Source organism: Spermophilus citellus, assembly GCF_964194105.1.
Source record: "Spermophilus citellus genome assembly, chromosome: 14".
Classification (NCBI taxonomy): domain Eukaryota; kingdom Metazoa; phylum Chordata; class Mammalia; order Rodentia; family Sciuridae; genus Spermophilus; species Spermophilus citellus.
The window spans coordinates 86162635-86179660 of record NC_138194.1 but is presented as its reverse complement, the minus strand read 5'-3'; the positions used below and the strand labels follow the sequence as shown (position 1 = coordinate 86179660).

Sequence of the window (17026 nt, the reverse complement as noted above, 5' to 3'; positions counted from 1 at the left end):
GAAGGAGGCAGCTTGACTTTGAGATTTATATTTTGTCCCTGGTTTATATTTTGTCTCTGCTTCCTTACTGCCATGTCCTGAGCTGCTTTCCTCTGCCATGCCCTCTGCCATGATATTCTATCTTACCTCTGGCCCAGAGCTATGAAGTTGGCTGTGGACTAAACCTCTGAAACCGTGAGACAAAATAAACTTCTCCTCCTCTTCTTGTTCATGGTTAGGTATATTGCATCACAATGACTCAAAAGCTGACTAAAACACTTCCCTTGCAGGTCTGGTCTGTAGTTGCCTAGCCGAGAGCTATTCAAGTTTGAGTTTGGATGTATATATAAGAAAGGTTTCCTGGCCATGATTCCAAATTACCATACCATTTTCACCTATAAGTTATCTACATCTGTATGTTTCATTTTTTTCTATATTGGCTCCAACTTTGGGAGAGGAAGAAAGTATTATTGGGATCCCTCAAACTAAACATGGAAATCCAATATGAAAGAGAGATTTAAAGCAAAGAGAAAAAAAGGAGCTCTACAGGGAAAAAAAAATGTTGCAGAGAACAAAAGAAAGGTCATGCTAATTAATATTCTCATAGATCAGATACTGGAACAAGTACTTGCTTTGATAAAAGAACAATGAATGAATAAGAAAGGACTTCTACAATTAAGCAAATGAGAGCTAAAAAAATTTAACCTCCATAAAAGAGCTGTAAAATGAAACAGAAGATGTCCCTCAGAAACCAGAATTAAAAGATGATACGGAAACAGTAATAAAAATTAAGTTCAGATAAGTTGTATATAATTAATAAGAGTTCTAGAGAGAAAAAAAAGAAACTGAAAGAAAATTTTTAAAGAGATAAATTAATAAAAATTACCAGACTGAAGGATGTAAATCTTCTGTTGAAATGGACCCATCAAGCACACAGCTCAATAAATGGGAGAGGGGTTGGGGATGGGTTGTGGCTCAGTGGTATTGTGAGTGTCTAGCATAAAGAGGCACTGGGTTCGATCCTCAGCACAACATAGAAATAAAATAAAGATACTGTGTCCACCTAAAACTAAAAAATAATTATTAAAAAATATTTTTTAAAAATAAAATAAATGGGAGAGGGGTGGATGGTGGGAGATAAACCATGATTCAGAATAAAGCTTCCACACAAAGTTTTCAGGAATGGGTGTTGATGGAGGTGGGTTGGGGAGATCTAAAGAAGACTGCAAAGAGTCAGAATGGTATTTGATTTTTCAACAAGAATACAGGAAAGCAGTTTGTAATGAAGCAATGTCTTCAAAATTAGGGTAAATGATTTTCAACCTCAAATTCTAAATGAATTATCAATCAAGCCAAGATACTTTCAGAAATGCAAGAATTAAAATTTTTACACATCATGAACTTTTACTCAAGAAGTTCCTAGAAGACATGCCTCTACAGAACAAGAAAATAATCTAAGGGAGAAAAAAAGTAGTTGAAAAAAAAATCCAAAAAAGAAATCTCCAAGCTGTCAAAAGATTTTAAGTAAGCAGTCCAGAGTTGAGGAAAATATGAAACGCTCCCAAAAAACATACAAAAATAAAAAAGAACTGGTGTGTTTGATCTACAATGAAGGCTAATGTTAAAAGTGTGGCAGAAATGTTGGAACCTATAGAAAAACATAATATTTTGTCTGTACACAAGAGTAATCAAATTAAAAGTAAGGTGATGCTATGGTTTAGATATGAGGTGTCCCCCCAAAGCTCATATGAGACAATGCAAGAATGCTCAGTGGTGAAATTATTAGATTATGAGAGCTATAACATGATGAGTGAATTAATCCACTTGGATGGTTTGGTTATTTGAATGGATTAATGGGTGGTGACTTGAGCAGGAAGGGTGTGGCTAGAGGAAAACAGGTCACTGGGGGCATGTCCTTGGAGATTATATTATCTCTGACTCCTAGTGCTCAAGGTTTCTCTGCTTTCTGGATGCCTTGAGCTGAGCAACTTTCTTCTGCTATGACCTTCTGCTATGGTCATAGCAGAAGCTGCCTCACCATGGGCCCAGAGCAACAGAGTGAGCCAACCATGAACTCAATCTCTAAAACCATGAGCCAAAGTAAATTTTTCCTCCTCTGAATTGTTCCTGTCAGGTTTATTTGTCACAGCAATGCAAAGCTGACTAACACAGGTGATTTGATCATCATCATGAATTACATGGCTCAGCAGTAAACGTATTTATATAGTTATACTAATGTTAAACTAACCACTGATTTGGAAAAAAATTAGGACTTCACTGAAAGGGTCACTGTAAGAAGAAGTGAAAGTGATATGGAAACACTAAATCTTTATCAACCATAGTTAAGTGTTGCCTTTCAGTGAAGGATGCCTGAAATCAAGAAACAGAAGCATACATCCACTGTTCAGAAAACAGAAAAAAAAAATGTCAGGAGAACCAGATGGAAGGACAGAAGATAAATACATATGGATACAGAGGTTGAAAGATAAGGAGGGATAGGGAAGGAACTGCCATTTTCCATTTAAAATTTTTCAGTATCATCTGAATTTTTCTAATTGTACTTATGTATTACTTTGATTAAAAAAATATTTCACCTTTAAACACTTCCAAACTAATAAAATTTTCTTCCATAATAAAATGGTAACCTATAAATCCAGAGAATTCAATTCAACAAACATCAAGAACCTACTGCCTGTAAAGCACCATGCTGTGCCCTTAGACACAGAGGGTTAAAGCACACTACACACAGTAAGCAAGGTGAGAATGTTAACAAGGCAAGGCAGTCCAGGGAAAGAAGCAACCAGTCTCAAGGCTCCACTTTAGAGCCTCAGCTTTATGATATACACCTCCATAAAAACCCACTTCACCAACATGGATATTGGCAGGTCCTTCCAGATTTGAAAATTAACATGGGTTTCTATAGTCAAGAATATTAGTTTGGTAAAGAGTTATAATATATTGTTTCTATTACATCTTCTAAGTGAGAAATAAAAAACCTTGTTTTTTACTTTCTGCACAATCTGCTGAAAGTCATTCGAAAACAACAACAAAAAAATTACTCAAAGTACAAGCCTCACCTCTACTTATTAAAACTATCAATAATATTACAATTTGGAGATCATGGTAAGAATTCATATTGACCATAATGACTGAGAAACAGGGAAAATACATGAAGTTTAACAGAATTACAAGCAGGATAATTTACATAGACAAAAATAATCTCTACATAAATGAGTCTATATATAATTGAAAAGGAAATATCTGGGAGAAAACTAATAAAATCTGAATGAGTGATCAAAGAATGCCTTATTCCTAAAAACATAGTAATTATTAAAGTGACATGTAGAATATCTACAAGTATCAGCAGAATGAGCACCAATCAGGTTTAAAATGGGTTCTGTAAATTTTAAAAAGATGTGAGACGCTCAGAGTTATGACTGTAATATTGGAGCAAAATTATAATATTGTTTTTATATTTATTTTGCATCATACTGAACAGTTTCTTATTTAATAAAACTATTTAAGCAGTCTTAAATTTTTCTTGAAGAATCACTAAAACAAGGTAGTATTAAATATCCTTCCATGTACAAAAAGTTATAAATTATAAAAATATAAGGTAAAATATAAATTATAAAATTATAAGTTTTTTTTGTTTTTTTGTCTTAGAGGGGATACCAGGGATTGAACTTATAGAGACACTCGGCCACTGAGCCACATCCCCAGCTCTATTTTGTATTTTATTTAGAGACAGGTTCTCACTGATTTGCTTTTGCTGAGGCTTTCTTTGAACTCGTGATCCTCCTGCCTCAGCCTTCCAAGTGGCTGGGACTATAGGTGTACAAGGCTGTGACTGGCTAAAATTATGTTTTATATCACAATTTCTCATAACATAGTATTAGACATAATTCACAAGTAAAATAAATTAGAATTTATTTTTTAAAAATTAAGCTCTAACAGAATTTTATTTGAGTTTTGTACTATTAAAAAAATGTGCTTTAGTAGTATCATTGCTGAATGCACCTTTGTGGAAACTTTTCCAGCTGTTTTTGTTTAGTTTTTTATTTTTTTATTAATACTAGTCTGAAAAATATTGAAAAAACAGTAATGTTTATTTCTGTTTGTTTAATATGAAGAAATCTTTCTGAACAAGTTTTGTTTTTCTGCAAAGTCTACAATTTCTGAATCAATATTAAACTCTAGATTTTTTCAAAGAAAGCTGTTTCCATTGCATTCTTTAGATTTCATAAGTATAAGTGAATTAATTATATAATTTTAAACACTTTTCTGTTCACATTTCACATATTTGAAAATCACTGAAGTTGATAATCAGACATGTCATGCTTACACTAGAAATTGTTTTGCTGTCATTTTTCTCTGCCTTATTTTAAAATACAGGAATTCTATACAGATGCATCTTTGTTACTTTTGTTACCAATGTTTTAATGCAATATTAACTTTCTGGGTATTGAAGGGATTTATTCAGTATTTTCATCCTATATGGATTAAGTGGATCATTAATCTGAACCAAGATTTAATGCTTCAGATTGCAAACTGGCCATTTCATAGATACTTCCAGAGTTGGCTTCTCCAGCAGCTACTAGCTCTAAGGCTTTCTTCAATTGTAGGTCCTGCACCTGTCCTCTGCCTAGTGCTGTGGCACCCTTATACCTGCACATCTGTTTAGCACTTCCATACCCAGGTCCCCAACTGCTCTCCCATCTGGGAGCTTTCACTCACACCCCTAGGCAACAACCCAGCTCTAGAAGTTGGTATTTCCCTTCCCCATCCAGGAGGGCTGGCCCTCCTGTATTCGCTCTTCTCCATCTTCAAAGGAGAGGTGGTCACTCTTAGAGTTCCCAGTTGGGAGAGTTGAGGAAGAGAGATGAAGATATAAGAGCAGAGATGCTGAAAAAGCTGAGTATAAAAAGCTGCAGGAGGGTTATGGCAAGAAAATCAGCACCTGAAGAGGGCCTGGCAGCAACAGAACAAAGTCAAGAAGTGAACAACACTGCCAGCTGATGTCTGAAATACACATTTTACCATCACAAACTGTTATTTCAATATATATTTTTTTCTAGATTTTAGCACCTACTACCTTTTATGGAAACTTATTTGCCTTTCTAATTATGTTTTCCTTGAACAAACATTTTCTTGGTTAAAAAAATAATCAATTTATAATTACCCTGGCTTTATACAACTGAAAAGGTTTGAAATCCTTACATAAATAATTGAAACTAAATATTTTTAAATTATCTTCTATTGAACATCATTTTTACCATCACAAACTCTTATTTCAATATATATTTTTTTCTAGATTTTAGCACCTACTACCTTTTATGGAAACTTATTTGCCTTTCTAATTATGTTTTCCTTGAACAAACATCATTTTCTTGGTTAAAAAAATAATCAATTTACAATTACCCTGGCTTTATACAACTGAAAAGGTTTGAAATCCTTACATAAATAATTGAAACTGAATATTTTAAAATTATCTTCTATTGAACAAACAGGCTACTGAATATAAGATGTTTTAAAAATGTTTTAAATAAAATAATGATAATTTGATTTCATAAAATACATAATTCTAATATTGTTCTATGTGTAATTAAGGCAGTCTTATGATTTTAATGAATTTCTTAGAAATTATATATCAATGATTTTCTTAAAATAAGTTCATATTAGGCAAAAATGCATGCTTAGTATTTATAAAAAATACTGATAACCAAGTTAACAATAATAGAAGAAAACTCTTAAATTAAGATTCATGAAAAAATGTTAATTTCCTGATTAAGGAAAATCTGTAACACCAACTTCATTCAGTGTGTGAAATTTGCTTAGTTATTTTTGAGAGTCATGATTAAAGTCAGAATCCATTCTCAGGTTAACTTATTAATTTCTCTGGAATTACATTTTCTTCTACTTGTAGTCTCTATTCTGTTTCAAAAATATATAAAAGTTATTATATATATATTAACTAGGATAATAAACTTTGGTATCTTTTCTAATATATAGTTAAAACCAAATTTAAAATACAAAATTTACTCAGCAAAATATTTTTAAACTATTAACAGTTATGTACAAATATTAGAAACTTTCTGAATCTAATTAAAATTAAAGTTGCATACCTCTTCTATTCTACATCGTCTACATAAAGAATAGTTTTATAAATGTGTGTCATACCTAAAAGACAAAGTATTTAAAACAAGTGTGCAAATATAGAAAGCTTATGTCTAAACAAATCAACATTCTTACAGTAGAATAAAAAAGTAAAATTTGATACTTACTCAGGCATTCTTTCAAAGCTAAAACTTGCACGTTAGCTAACTGTTTCTCTCTCTGTACAACTTGTTCCTCAGAAAAACATGGAAGTGATAATAAGTCAAAAGGGAAGCCTGGGAAACAGAAAAGAATCAACACTGAAGATATTCTATTAATTAATATTCAGTTCCTAAAAATGATTTTTTAAAAAAGCTAATCACTCTCTTGATCTTACATATTTCAAAGTAACAATTAAGCAGGAGAAAACAAGTATACTAGATAGTTTTGCATTTTAAACTTTGAACCGATTCTTAATTCTTTGGGAGACTTTAGGAACCAGAGTAGAATTCCTATATCATTATTTTCTTCTGCCTACTCATAAAATAGATGAAATATCGTCCCTAGTCTCTGAAGATAGCATGTCCAATCCTTCCTATAACAAACCACACCCTGTTATTCCTCCTTGTGCAGTCCCTTCCACAATGAATCTGGGCTCCACCTATGCGTGATGGTTCCAGGGTAGTCTGGGCTGACCCAGTCTCTTCCCCTTATCTTCCTGCCAATGGTCCTCAAAAAACTGTGGAACATGCTAGGAATGTACTATCTTGAGATAGGGAGGAAGTTAGTGTTCAAGACAGCTCAGGCTTTGTTCCCCTCCTTCCTACAAGGAGATGCCCTTCAGTGTTTAGCCCAGTGAGTCATATGGGCCTTGAAGTACATACCCCAGGGTCTGTTGCCTTTCAGGGTCCCTCAGCTGTGGTAAAAGACTCCAACTACCCCAGGCAGCTTTCTTAAGCCTTGAGGGACCACCTCACAGTAGATACTAGGCTTCTTCTATCCTGTACTGCCTAATGGTAAATAATATACCCACTTCACATAACTTATATAAGCATGTCCTATCTCACAGACTAAGACAAACTGATTAACAGAGCATGGAGGACCTAAACAGTAGCTCAGGATAAAGTGGGCAGAAGCATTTACATTCCTTATTCCTATTCCTGGTGGTTGGCACACTGATAATGTTATTCTCCACGCCACGGGAGTCTTTTCTTTCCTTATGGTTGGTAATTACCAAAATTGTTACATAATCACAAATCCAATGGTAAAAGTGTCACTGAATGTCTTCTATGCTAGGTCACAGAAGACCTGGCAGTTTCTTAGAACAATTTCTCTAAGACAAGTCAGCAACCATATGAGAAGTCAGACTATTCTGAGAACCTGATGCTATAAGGAAGCCCAAGCAGCCTGTGGAGAAGGGAACATGGAGAGAAAACCATCCATCCTAGTCCAAGTACCAAACATGGGGATAAAGAAGCTATCCTAGACAGCAATTCCTGTGGGATCCTCAAATGACTGAAGCCCCAGCTGTATGTAACTATAATCATATGTGGAAACTCAGAAGCATACAGCTGAACCCACTTAACACACCAGACCATGAGAGATAATATAATATCTTCTTGCTAAATTTAAGGTAGTCTGTTATATAGTTATCAGGTAACCAAAATATAGAACTTGGGGAAAAAAAAAAAAAGAAGAAGGGCAAAAACCAGAAAAGGCCTGAGAGAAAGCAAATGAAAATAAAAAATAAAATAAATTATAAAAAATAATATGTGTTTAAAGTAAAAAACATTTTTTAGTTGATTGAAGACTGATCTACTAAATTTTAGTATGCATATTGTAAAAGGAATGAGTTCTCTTCACTTTAAATTGTAAAAATGTAGTGAAACAAAAAGTAAATAGTGAAAGAGTTTAAGGAAAATAAGGTCATTAAATATCTAATATTTCTTCTACTTAAAATCACAAGACTATTTACATACAAACAAATGTAGAATTTTTTTTTCTACTTAGGTTAACACTTACTCAATTTGGCTTCTTCTGTCTTTGTTTTCATCTTTCCATGAATTAAAGTGAGGGCAAAGGAGCCATTTATCTGGTTGGCCGAGTGAAGCATTGTGGCTTTACATCTTCTACTGCCATTACCTTGTACCAAGAGATAATAGCTAGAATACTCTCCTTTTACTTCAACATCTGGAACTAAAGAAAAGCAATAATCTCAGCAAGTATGCAAAAATGCAACATGTAATGGGGCAATCATGAAGCCCAAAAGGAATATAATAAAGTTTCCATGTTATTTTAAAACAAGCATAGCGGCACAATTCACAATAGCTAGACTGTGGAACCAACCTAGATGCCCTTCAATAGATGAATGGATAAAAAAAAAATGTGGCATCTATACACAATGGAGTATTACGCTGCACTAAAAAATGACAAAATCATAGAATTTGCAGGGAAATGGATGGCATGAGAACAGATTATGCTAAGTGAAGCTGGCCAATCCTTAAAAAACAAATGCCAAATGTCTTCTTTGATATAAAGAGAGCAACTAAGAACAGAACAGGGAGGAGGAGCATTAGGAAAAGATTAACATTAAACAGAGACGAGTGGGGGGGAGAGAAAGGGAGAGAGAAGGGAAAGCATATGGAAATGGTAGGAGACCCTCAATGTTACACAAAATTACATATAAGAAGTTGTGAGGGGAAAGGGGGGGAAACAAGGGAGAGAATTGAACAACAGCAGATGAGGTAGAGAGGGAAGATGGGAGGGGAGGGGAAGGGGGATGGTAGGGGATAGGAAAGGTAGCAGAATACAACAGTCACTAATATGCCATTATGTAAAAACGTGAGTGTGTAACCGATGTGATTCTGCAATTTGTATGTGGGGTAAAAATGGGAGTTCATAACCCAATTGACTCAAATGTATGAAAGATGATATATCATGAGCTTTGTAATGTTTTGAACAACCAATAAAAAAAAAAAAAACAAGCTGTTGAATTCAACATCTGTGTGTGTGTGTGTGTGTGTGTGTGTGGTGGGGAGTGAACTCAGGGCCTTGTGCATGCAAGGCAAGTACTCTTCCAACTAAGCTCTATACCCAGACCTGAATTCAACATTTTTGAAGCCAGTAGTTTTTCACTTAATTGAGAAAGCTATTAAAGCAGAGAATCATAAAAATAACACAAAGCATAAACCTATAGTTTTATAAAGTTAAAACTGCATATTCATTCTTTTGATGTCGTTTACAAGAGTTCTATAATATTTTTCTTTTATGGCCACACTCATATGAGATCTTCTATTTCCAAATTCTATTTCTTTAAAGTGAAATAAACTGACTTCTGCAAGCACACACAACTCAAATGGTGAGAGTAGAAGTGTACAGATAAACAGTTGCCCCTCCACATTCAGATTCTGTATCTCTGGATTTAACCAAGCAGATTAAAAATACCTGGAAAAAAAACAAAACCCTGCATTGGTAGTTCTTGCCATTATTCCCTAAGTAATACAGTAAAACAACGATTAACATAGTTTTATTTATATTGTATTAGGTGCTGTAAGTAATCTAGAGACGATTTAAAGTATATGAGAAGATATGTGTATGTTCTATACAAAGACTAGGCCATTTGCCCATAAGGGACTTAAGGACCCTTAGATTTTGGTATCTGTGAAGGTCCTGGAACCAAATCCCCATGGCAAAGAGAAGACTGTACTGAAGAATAGTAATATTTTGTTTCTTGCAGTGAGCGTCCTTATGTATTTTAGAGAGGAAATAGAGAGCATTCATTAATCTGGTATGCTAGTTATGTCAAGGTCAGTAAAGACAGCTTCAACTATATTTTAAAAACAAATCAAGAGAGGGTTACAGTGAAGGTTGAAGAAGAACTAGGAAGTCTTTGGGAGTAAAAACAGAAGTAGAATCCTTTTTGCTGAGGGTTATAAATTGAACAAAACCATTTATTTTCACTATCTTCTGAAATTTCATTAAGTGAGAATAGAGATTTTTAAAATAATGTAAACATATAAGAACTAATACATGAGAGAAGAGAGTAGAATAAAAACATTTCTAGGCATACAGGGTCTCAAAATTTTTTCACCTATGCTCTTTCAGAGGAAAATACTAGAGGTTGTGTTCCAACAAAATGGGGCAGTAAATGAAGAAATAGGAGGACAAAGGATCCCAAAGCAATCTCCATGATGAAGAAAAGATAGTCTCACACCACAAAGCTATGGAACAGATCTAGAGGGTGAAATCAACCAATCCTTGAGGACAGGTTTCTTATATGATTGGCAGGATACTATGCTACATGATTCCATTGTGAATAGTGCTTACATAACCATAATAATAAAAATAATGAATACTAATATAAAATGACTATATGACCATCCTTGGAAGAAAGGGAAATGAGAAGAATGTGAGGGTATGGTAAGGACAAAGAAATAAAGAGGCTAAAATCCTTATAATCCATAATGGTAAATCAACAGAAAACATATTACATGTAAAAAATTTCAGTGGCAATCTAAGCAATTAACTTACAAATTTGGAGTTGAAAATGGTTGCTTCTGAAGAACAAATGGAAAGGAAAGTGATAGGACCAAGTATTTAAAAAAAACCAAAACTTTTGAGATGCGTGTGTATGTGTCTGAGATACAATTCACTCAAAGTCTACAATTCAACAGTTTTTTAGTATATTCAATTATGCAACCATTACCACCAGTCTAATTTTAGAATATTTTTATTCCCTTAAATAAGGGTAACCCCATATCTATTAACATTGACCAATTGCTTCAAATCAAATTTTACAACCTATTGAGATAATATACTTGACTTTATGTACATGACTTTGAGCAAATAAAAAGAACTAAACACAAAAAAATTAGCACTCAAAATTTAATTTACTTACCAGCTATACTAAAGGATAGAAGTTGTGTAAATAATGGAGTAGCATATACCACCATGAAACAATCAATGTTTAGTTCTTACATTGCCATATTCATATCTGTACATAAAAACCATAGCTAACAACAAGATCAAAACTGATACTAACTGGGTGTGACAGTACACATCTGTAATCCTAGTGACTCAGGAGGCTGAGGCAGGAGAATCGTAAATTTGAGCCAGTCTGGGCAACTTAGTGAGTTCCTGTCCCTAAATAAATAGGGTTGGGGATGTACTCAGTGGTAGAGTCCCTGTGTCACTGGGCTCAACCCCCAGTTCTGGGGGTGGTGGGAGGGTGAGAATCAATACTAAAGGTGAGTTACTGAGGTGATGATAAGGGTTACTCACAAAAAAGTTCCAAAGAATTATGACAATAGATGTCAATCAACAGAATGCTAGAGTCAGGAAGTAAGAAAAAGAAGAAAATGTGGAAAGCACATCACATAAAACAATAAGAAATAAATTAATCAGAACACTATAAGTTTTTTTTTTTTTTTTTTTTTATACTAAGGGCTACATCAATGTTCAACTTCATAGCCCTAACAGCTTTGGTACTTAGCATGTAGGAAATATTCAAGAATTGTTAACTGATTTGTAAAGACAGGGGAAAAAAAGAGATTGAAACAACATGAAAGAGGCTACAATCTTTATATTCCATAATGGTAAGTCAATAGAAAATTTTTACATTACATGTAAAAAACTTAAGTGGCACAATAGTATGAGTTGTGATAAGAGAAAACATTTGGAATACTCCTTAGAAGGACAATGATCTGCAAGTGATAGTGTAGTAAAACTAAAGAACTGCAGAGATAGAAGAATGAAGAGACCTGAAAGGACTGCAAAATAAGTAGAGACTACCAGAGTCAACTGTGGCCCAACTTCAGGGAAATGTTTAATATGGGTTTGTTTGGCTCTTTCCCTAGGCAATGTATCCTATTGAAAAGCTTTCCCTCATTGAATATGGCCTCCCAACTTCCACTCTGATCATGCCTTTTCAATCTTCTTTACTAGTTCCTCTAAACCATACATTGCAAATTTGCCCTTGTCTCATTTCCTTGCAGTCAAATATTCTCCCTGGGTAATTATATTTGCTCCGGACTGACTATACCATTCAAAGCAATATATCCATGTCCCTTTTTCCCTTAAGTTTATTTTAGGGGCTATTGAGATGGAAGCATGTGGACATCTGCAGAACCATTCTCCAGCAATATAATTGGGAAAATTATCCCCAAATTTCACCATACAGTAAACGAAGAAAGGTTTCCTGAGGAAAAAAAACTAAAATTGGATAAAAATTGTGAGTTTATAGCATTTTAACCATGACCAGCTTGTTCCCCTGAATGCAGCTAGACTGAATATCCCATTAAAGTAGGCATGGCCAAGAAGATGAATGTCCTTTTGCCCTCAGCTCCAGTCAAGGGTTATGGTGTATCATGAGGAGGGGCCAGCTGTCAGCACTCAGCTCCTCAATTCCAAGTTGAAGAGGCTGAATTCCTAATGAGAATGAGATTTCAGGGACTCCCATCCTCCCCTTAGCCTCTGCTCAAAGTAGAGGCTCTACTCCAGGATAGGCAATCTGACAATAATGGGCACTACACTGCCATCACCCCAGCTCACTTACAGGGCAGAAAATCAAAGATCTAGTTCACCAGAGAAAACCAGGAAAGTTAAGAAAAAGCACTAGCGAGTTAGAATCCAATGCAAAGACTAACTTCAAAAATTATTCCAAATTAACTGGATCAGCAACTTACTACAGAGTTATGTAAGCCGCAATAAAACAATAAGCTGGAAATCAGAATCTAACAGCTGGGTAAGGAAGTTTGTCCAAATGAGGAAGACAAGTAAGAAATCAGGAATTGAAAGACCTGCAAAAAACACCTTACTCCCAGGGAGAATACACCCCACTGATGGCTATGACCTCTGAAAAGTGACAGCAAAACATTGACACTGAGAGAGAAAATAGATTTCATTAAAATAGCCCAGCTACTCACCAAACAAACAAGCAAACAACAAAAACAATCCTAATAAAAGGGTGGGAAGACCTAAAATGCCACTTTCATCAAAAAAAGATTTGAGACATTTAAAGAAATAGGAATGTTTGATATCTACAGAGAGAAAAAAGCAGGCAACAGAAAATACTTATGAGATAAGGGCCCAAATGTCAGCTATAACAAAGAATTCAAGGTAAATACTATAAATATGTTCAAAGAACTAAAGGAAACCATGCTTAAAGAAAAATGTCTCAGCAAATAGACACTATAAAAAATATAGTTAATAAAAATACCAGATGCAAATATTACAACAAAATATTACAAAAAAATATGCAAAAAGTACAACAAACTTAAAAGGGCTAAACTCAGAAAAAAGTATGTATTCCTATCACAATATAGTGAAATTAGAAACTAATAATAGAAAATTGGAAAATTAACAAATATGTGGAAATTAAACAACATGGCACTAAGTAACAAGTAGGTCAAAGAAAAATCACAGGACAATTTAACTAAACCCTAGAATGAATGAAAGCAAATATACAATATACTAAATTTTATAGAATATAGCTAAAGGAATGCTTAGAAAGAAATTTCTGGTTAAGAATATTTTCATTAAAAAAGATTTCAATCAACCTAAATTTCTATTTCATGATAACTGAAAAAAGAGAGGAACTCAGCATGCTCACTTTTTAATTTATACTCACAACAATTTAAACTCTATACATGTATATTCATAGCATTATTATTCATAAAACCTCAAAGCAGCCCAAATGCCAATAAGCTGATGTATAAATAAAATGTGATATACCCCCAAAAAATGGAATATTACTCAGTAACGAAAGGAGGCAGTACTGGCACTTGCTACGACATAGCTGAACTTTGAAAGAACTATGCTAAGTGGAAAAAGCCAGTCATTAAAGACTACACTTACACAGTTAACTTAAAAGAAAATGCCCCAAATAGTCAAATCCACACAGACAGAAAGAGGGTAGAGCACAGGGGAGGGATAACTGGCAGGAATGGGGAATAATTGCTAACAGATCTGTAGTTTTCTTCTGGTGAGATGTAAATGTCCTAAGATTGATTGGAGTGATGCCTGCACAACTCTGTGATTATACAAAAACTGTGAAACTGCATATTTTAAATAGGCATATAATGTATGATACGTGAATTTTATCTCAATGAAGCTTTAAAATCTATCTTTACCTTGGGAATTATAAAGTTCTGCTCACAAAACAAAAGTTCTCTACAGTATATGACCACACAACATACACAAGATCTTTCATATAGTCTATAGGATACTGTGAATTCACACATTCATACATCCAGAAATGCTAAGAACAGAACAATACTGTCATTGTATTATAACATTTCACAAATATGAACAAACCTTGGGTAAAGCCTATCCTCAAACAATTATAATGTATATGAAATTTTTTCAGTAAGATTGTAAGAGACATTTATTCTATTCATAAATAGCAATTATAGAAAATTTAATTAGGTTATTAAAATAAATATACCTGTTACCAGTTTTATTTGATACTAAATTCTACCAAAAAATTCAATCACCTTAACTCATTTATGATCTTAGTACTCTGCCAACTCAAGCTGTGTGTCTCTTCAATCTAAGACATCCTTTATATAGTTTTTTAAATGCTGAAGCTTGCGATTATAATAATCTCACTTTCCTCAAAAGAAAAATATTTACTTAAAAGAACTTCCCTAACCATAAAGACTATGTAGTCACTTAAAAAGTGTTGTTCCAGATTTGGCAAATGTTAACTGAACACTTATTATTATTATTAAATAATCTGTATGTAATACTGCCAAGAGTAACAGATTTATAATAAACGTAGTTACTCAATTCTCATCACTCGTCTTCAAGAAATAAGGAAAAAAAGATTATAAGTGAAAATTTCTATTTTCAAATGCTATATTTACATTATCAAACAAGAATGAGGTGCTTGGCTTGCATGTTCCTTCACCAAGAACATACATACATTTTTGTTACACTACAGATAAATGGGAGAAGCAGAAACTACGAAGTGTCTATTACTTACATCAAAGTATACAAATTAACATATGAACTATAATGAAGGCATATGTCATTTTTAGTATTTCATTAGCATAAAAATCAATTCATATTCTACATCAGTAAGTGTCTTGGTAGCTTTTAAAACACTGATATTCCTGTTTTTTAAGTTTTAAATCTATAACAAGAGGTTTCTTAGTTTGCTTTTTTTCATATTTTGTATTAGTGCATTACAGTATAATGTTATGGTGAGATTTGTTGTTACATATTCCTACATGCCCACAATGCAACAATGTACTTTGGCCAATATCATCCCGCAGTATTTCCTCTTTCCCTCCTCTCCTCCTTTCCCACGGTCCCTTCCCTCTACCCTCCCTTCAATTATGATCTCCCTTCAATTATGACGAAATCCAGCCTCCCCCCACATTTCTTTCCTTTTTTCTTAGTGGTTTTAAAAACCCTCTGACACCCTTGCTTTAAGTAGTTCAACAATATGAAAAAAAATCATATTCATCTGAAAGGGAAATAACAGTGCATATGATGTAAATAAAAATATCCACCAGACAACTAGGGAAAAGGATATTCTAATTAAGTGAATATTCTGACTTACTGATAATTATTATATATATACTTAAGAAATGGCAATATAATGTAATTTTTAATAATAATGCCAGAAATCAAATACTAACATAATATTTAGTTTTCAATGTAGGTATCTTAGGAAGCTCACTCTTTCCAACAATATCACTGCTCAATTTTAGACCCAACGTATATCTCCCCCAGGACAAAGAGCCAAACTCAGGGGTGCTTTACTGAGCTCCATCCCTAGCCCTTGTTATTTTTTCTTTTGAGACACAGTTTCACTACATTGCCCAGACTGGCCTGTAACTCAAGGTCCTCCTGCCTAGTCTCCTGAGTTGCTGGGATTATAAGTATGTACCATGACACTTGGTTTAGACTTTTGAAAAAGGTTTTAGGGCCAGGTGGGGAGGCATAAGAATAAAAGGAATCTAATTACTTTATATTCATAAAGTATTTTCAAAAATATATATTATCTCATTTGATCCTCACCTTAGTCATCCGACTAAGCTCTGAAAAATTTATCATGAAACTTCGTTGCCACTGAGATTGTCTAAGAAAATGAAACTAAATTCTAGAAGAAACCTAAAATGACTTTAAGTCATTTTAGATTTGAGTAGTTGTTGAAGTAGTTGTATGAAGCCTTCTACTGTCAAGTTGTAAAATGCAGGATTTATAGATTCTACCATGACTATTTTTAAACAAATAACATTAGGATCACAAATGTACACATTTCTTCTCCATTACAATAGAGCAAAATGTACAATTTGAAAGCAACAATGAATAGAGAAGCTTTTTAGAAGATATTTCAAGATCTTCCTCATTATTATGAACAACAATGACTTCTTTATTGTTCTACAGACACGAAAAGCATGTAAGATAGGGCAGAATAACAAAAAGCTACTGCAGAGGTTACAAAGTGTTTACCTCCACTACCAATTTGATTCAAACATGTCTGAAATATATTAAACAAGTGTTATTATCCTGCTTTGCAGGTAAGGCATAAATGCCTTCCTCTGCTCAAGAATACATGCAGGACTCTCTTCAGTTGCAGTGACATCCTAACCCAGGGTTGAAAAGGGCAACACAGAGGGCAGAGGTTCTCACTCCTGGTTGCACATCTGAATCACTTAATGGGCTTTTTTATACATTAGTGATTCCTGGGTTCACCCCAGATATTTGGATTGATTTATTTTCAGGTGGGATGCAGCTTGACTTTTAAAAATCACTATCAGGGTGATTCTAATGAGTAAATGGTATTAGGAATCACTGAACTAGGGAAAGGAACAGAACTCTACATTTAGGTTAAAGGAACTTTAAGTGATTCTTCAAATATATAAATCCTTAATGAGGTATAATTTATGCATACATGTATATACATCTACACTCCACACAAGCACATATTAAAAGATAACTT

General features: G+C 33.9%; 1 protein-coding gene across 1 annotated transcript in view; it reads right to left on the bottom strand.

Moving 5' to 3' along the window:
* Positions 1 to 17026, bottom strand: part of MTBP (MDM2 binding protein) — a 79621-nt gene that overhangs the window by 27850 nt on the left and 34745 nt on the right. Inside the window, exons 12-13 of the mRNA XM_081266811.1 lie at positions 8098 to 8271; positions 6264 to 6371 (exon numbers count right to left, since the gene is read on the bottom strand). Of these exons, the coding sequence (XP_081122937.1) occupies positions 6264 to 6371; positions 8098 to 8271 (282 nt within the window). The remainder of the gene's footprint in view (positions 1 to 6263; positions 6372 to 8097; positions 8272 to 17026) is intronic.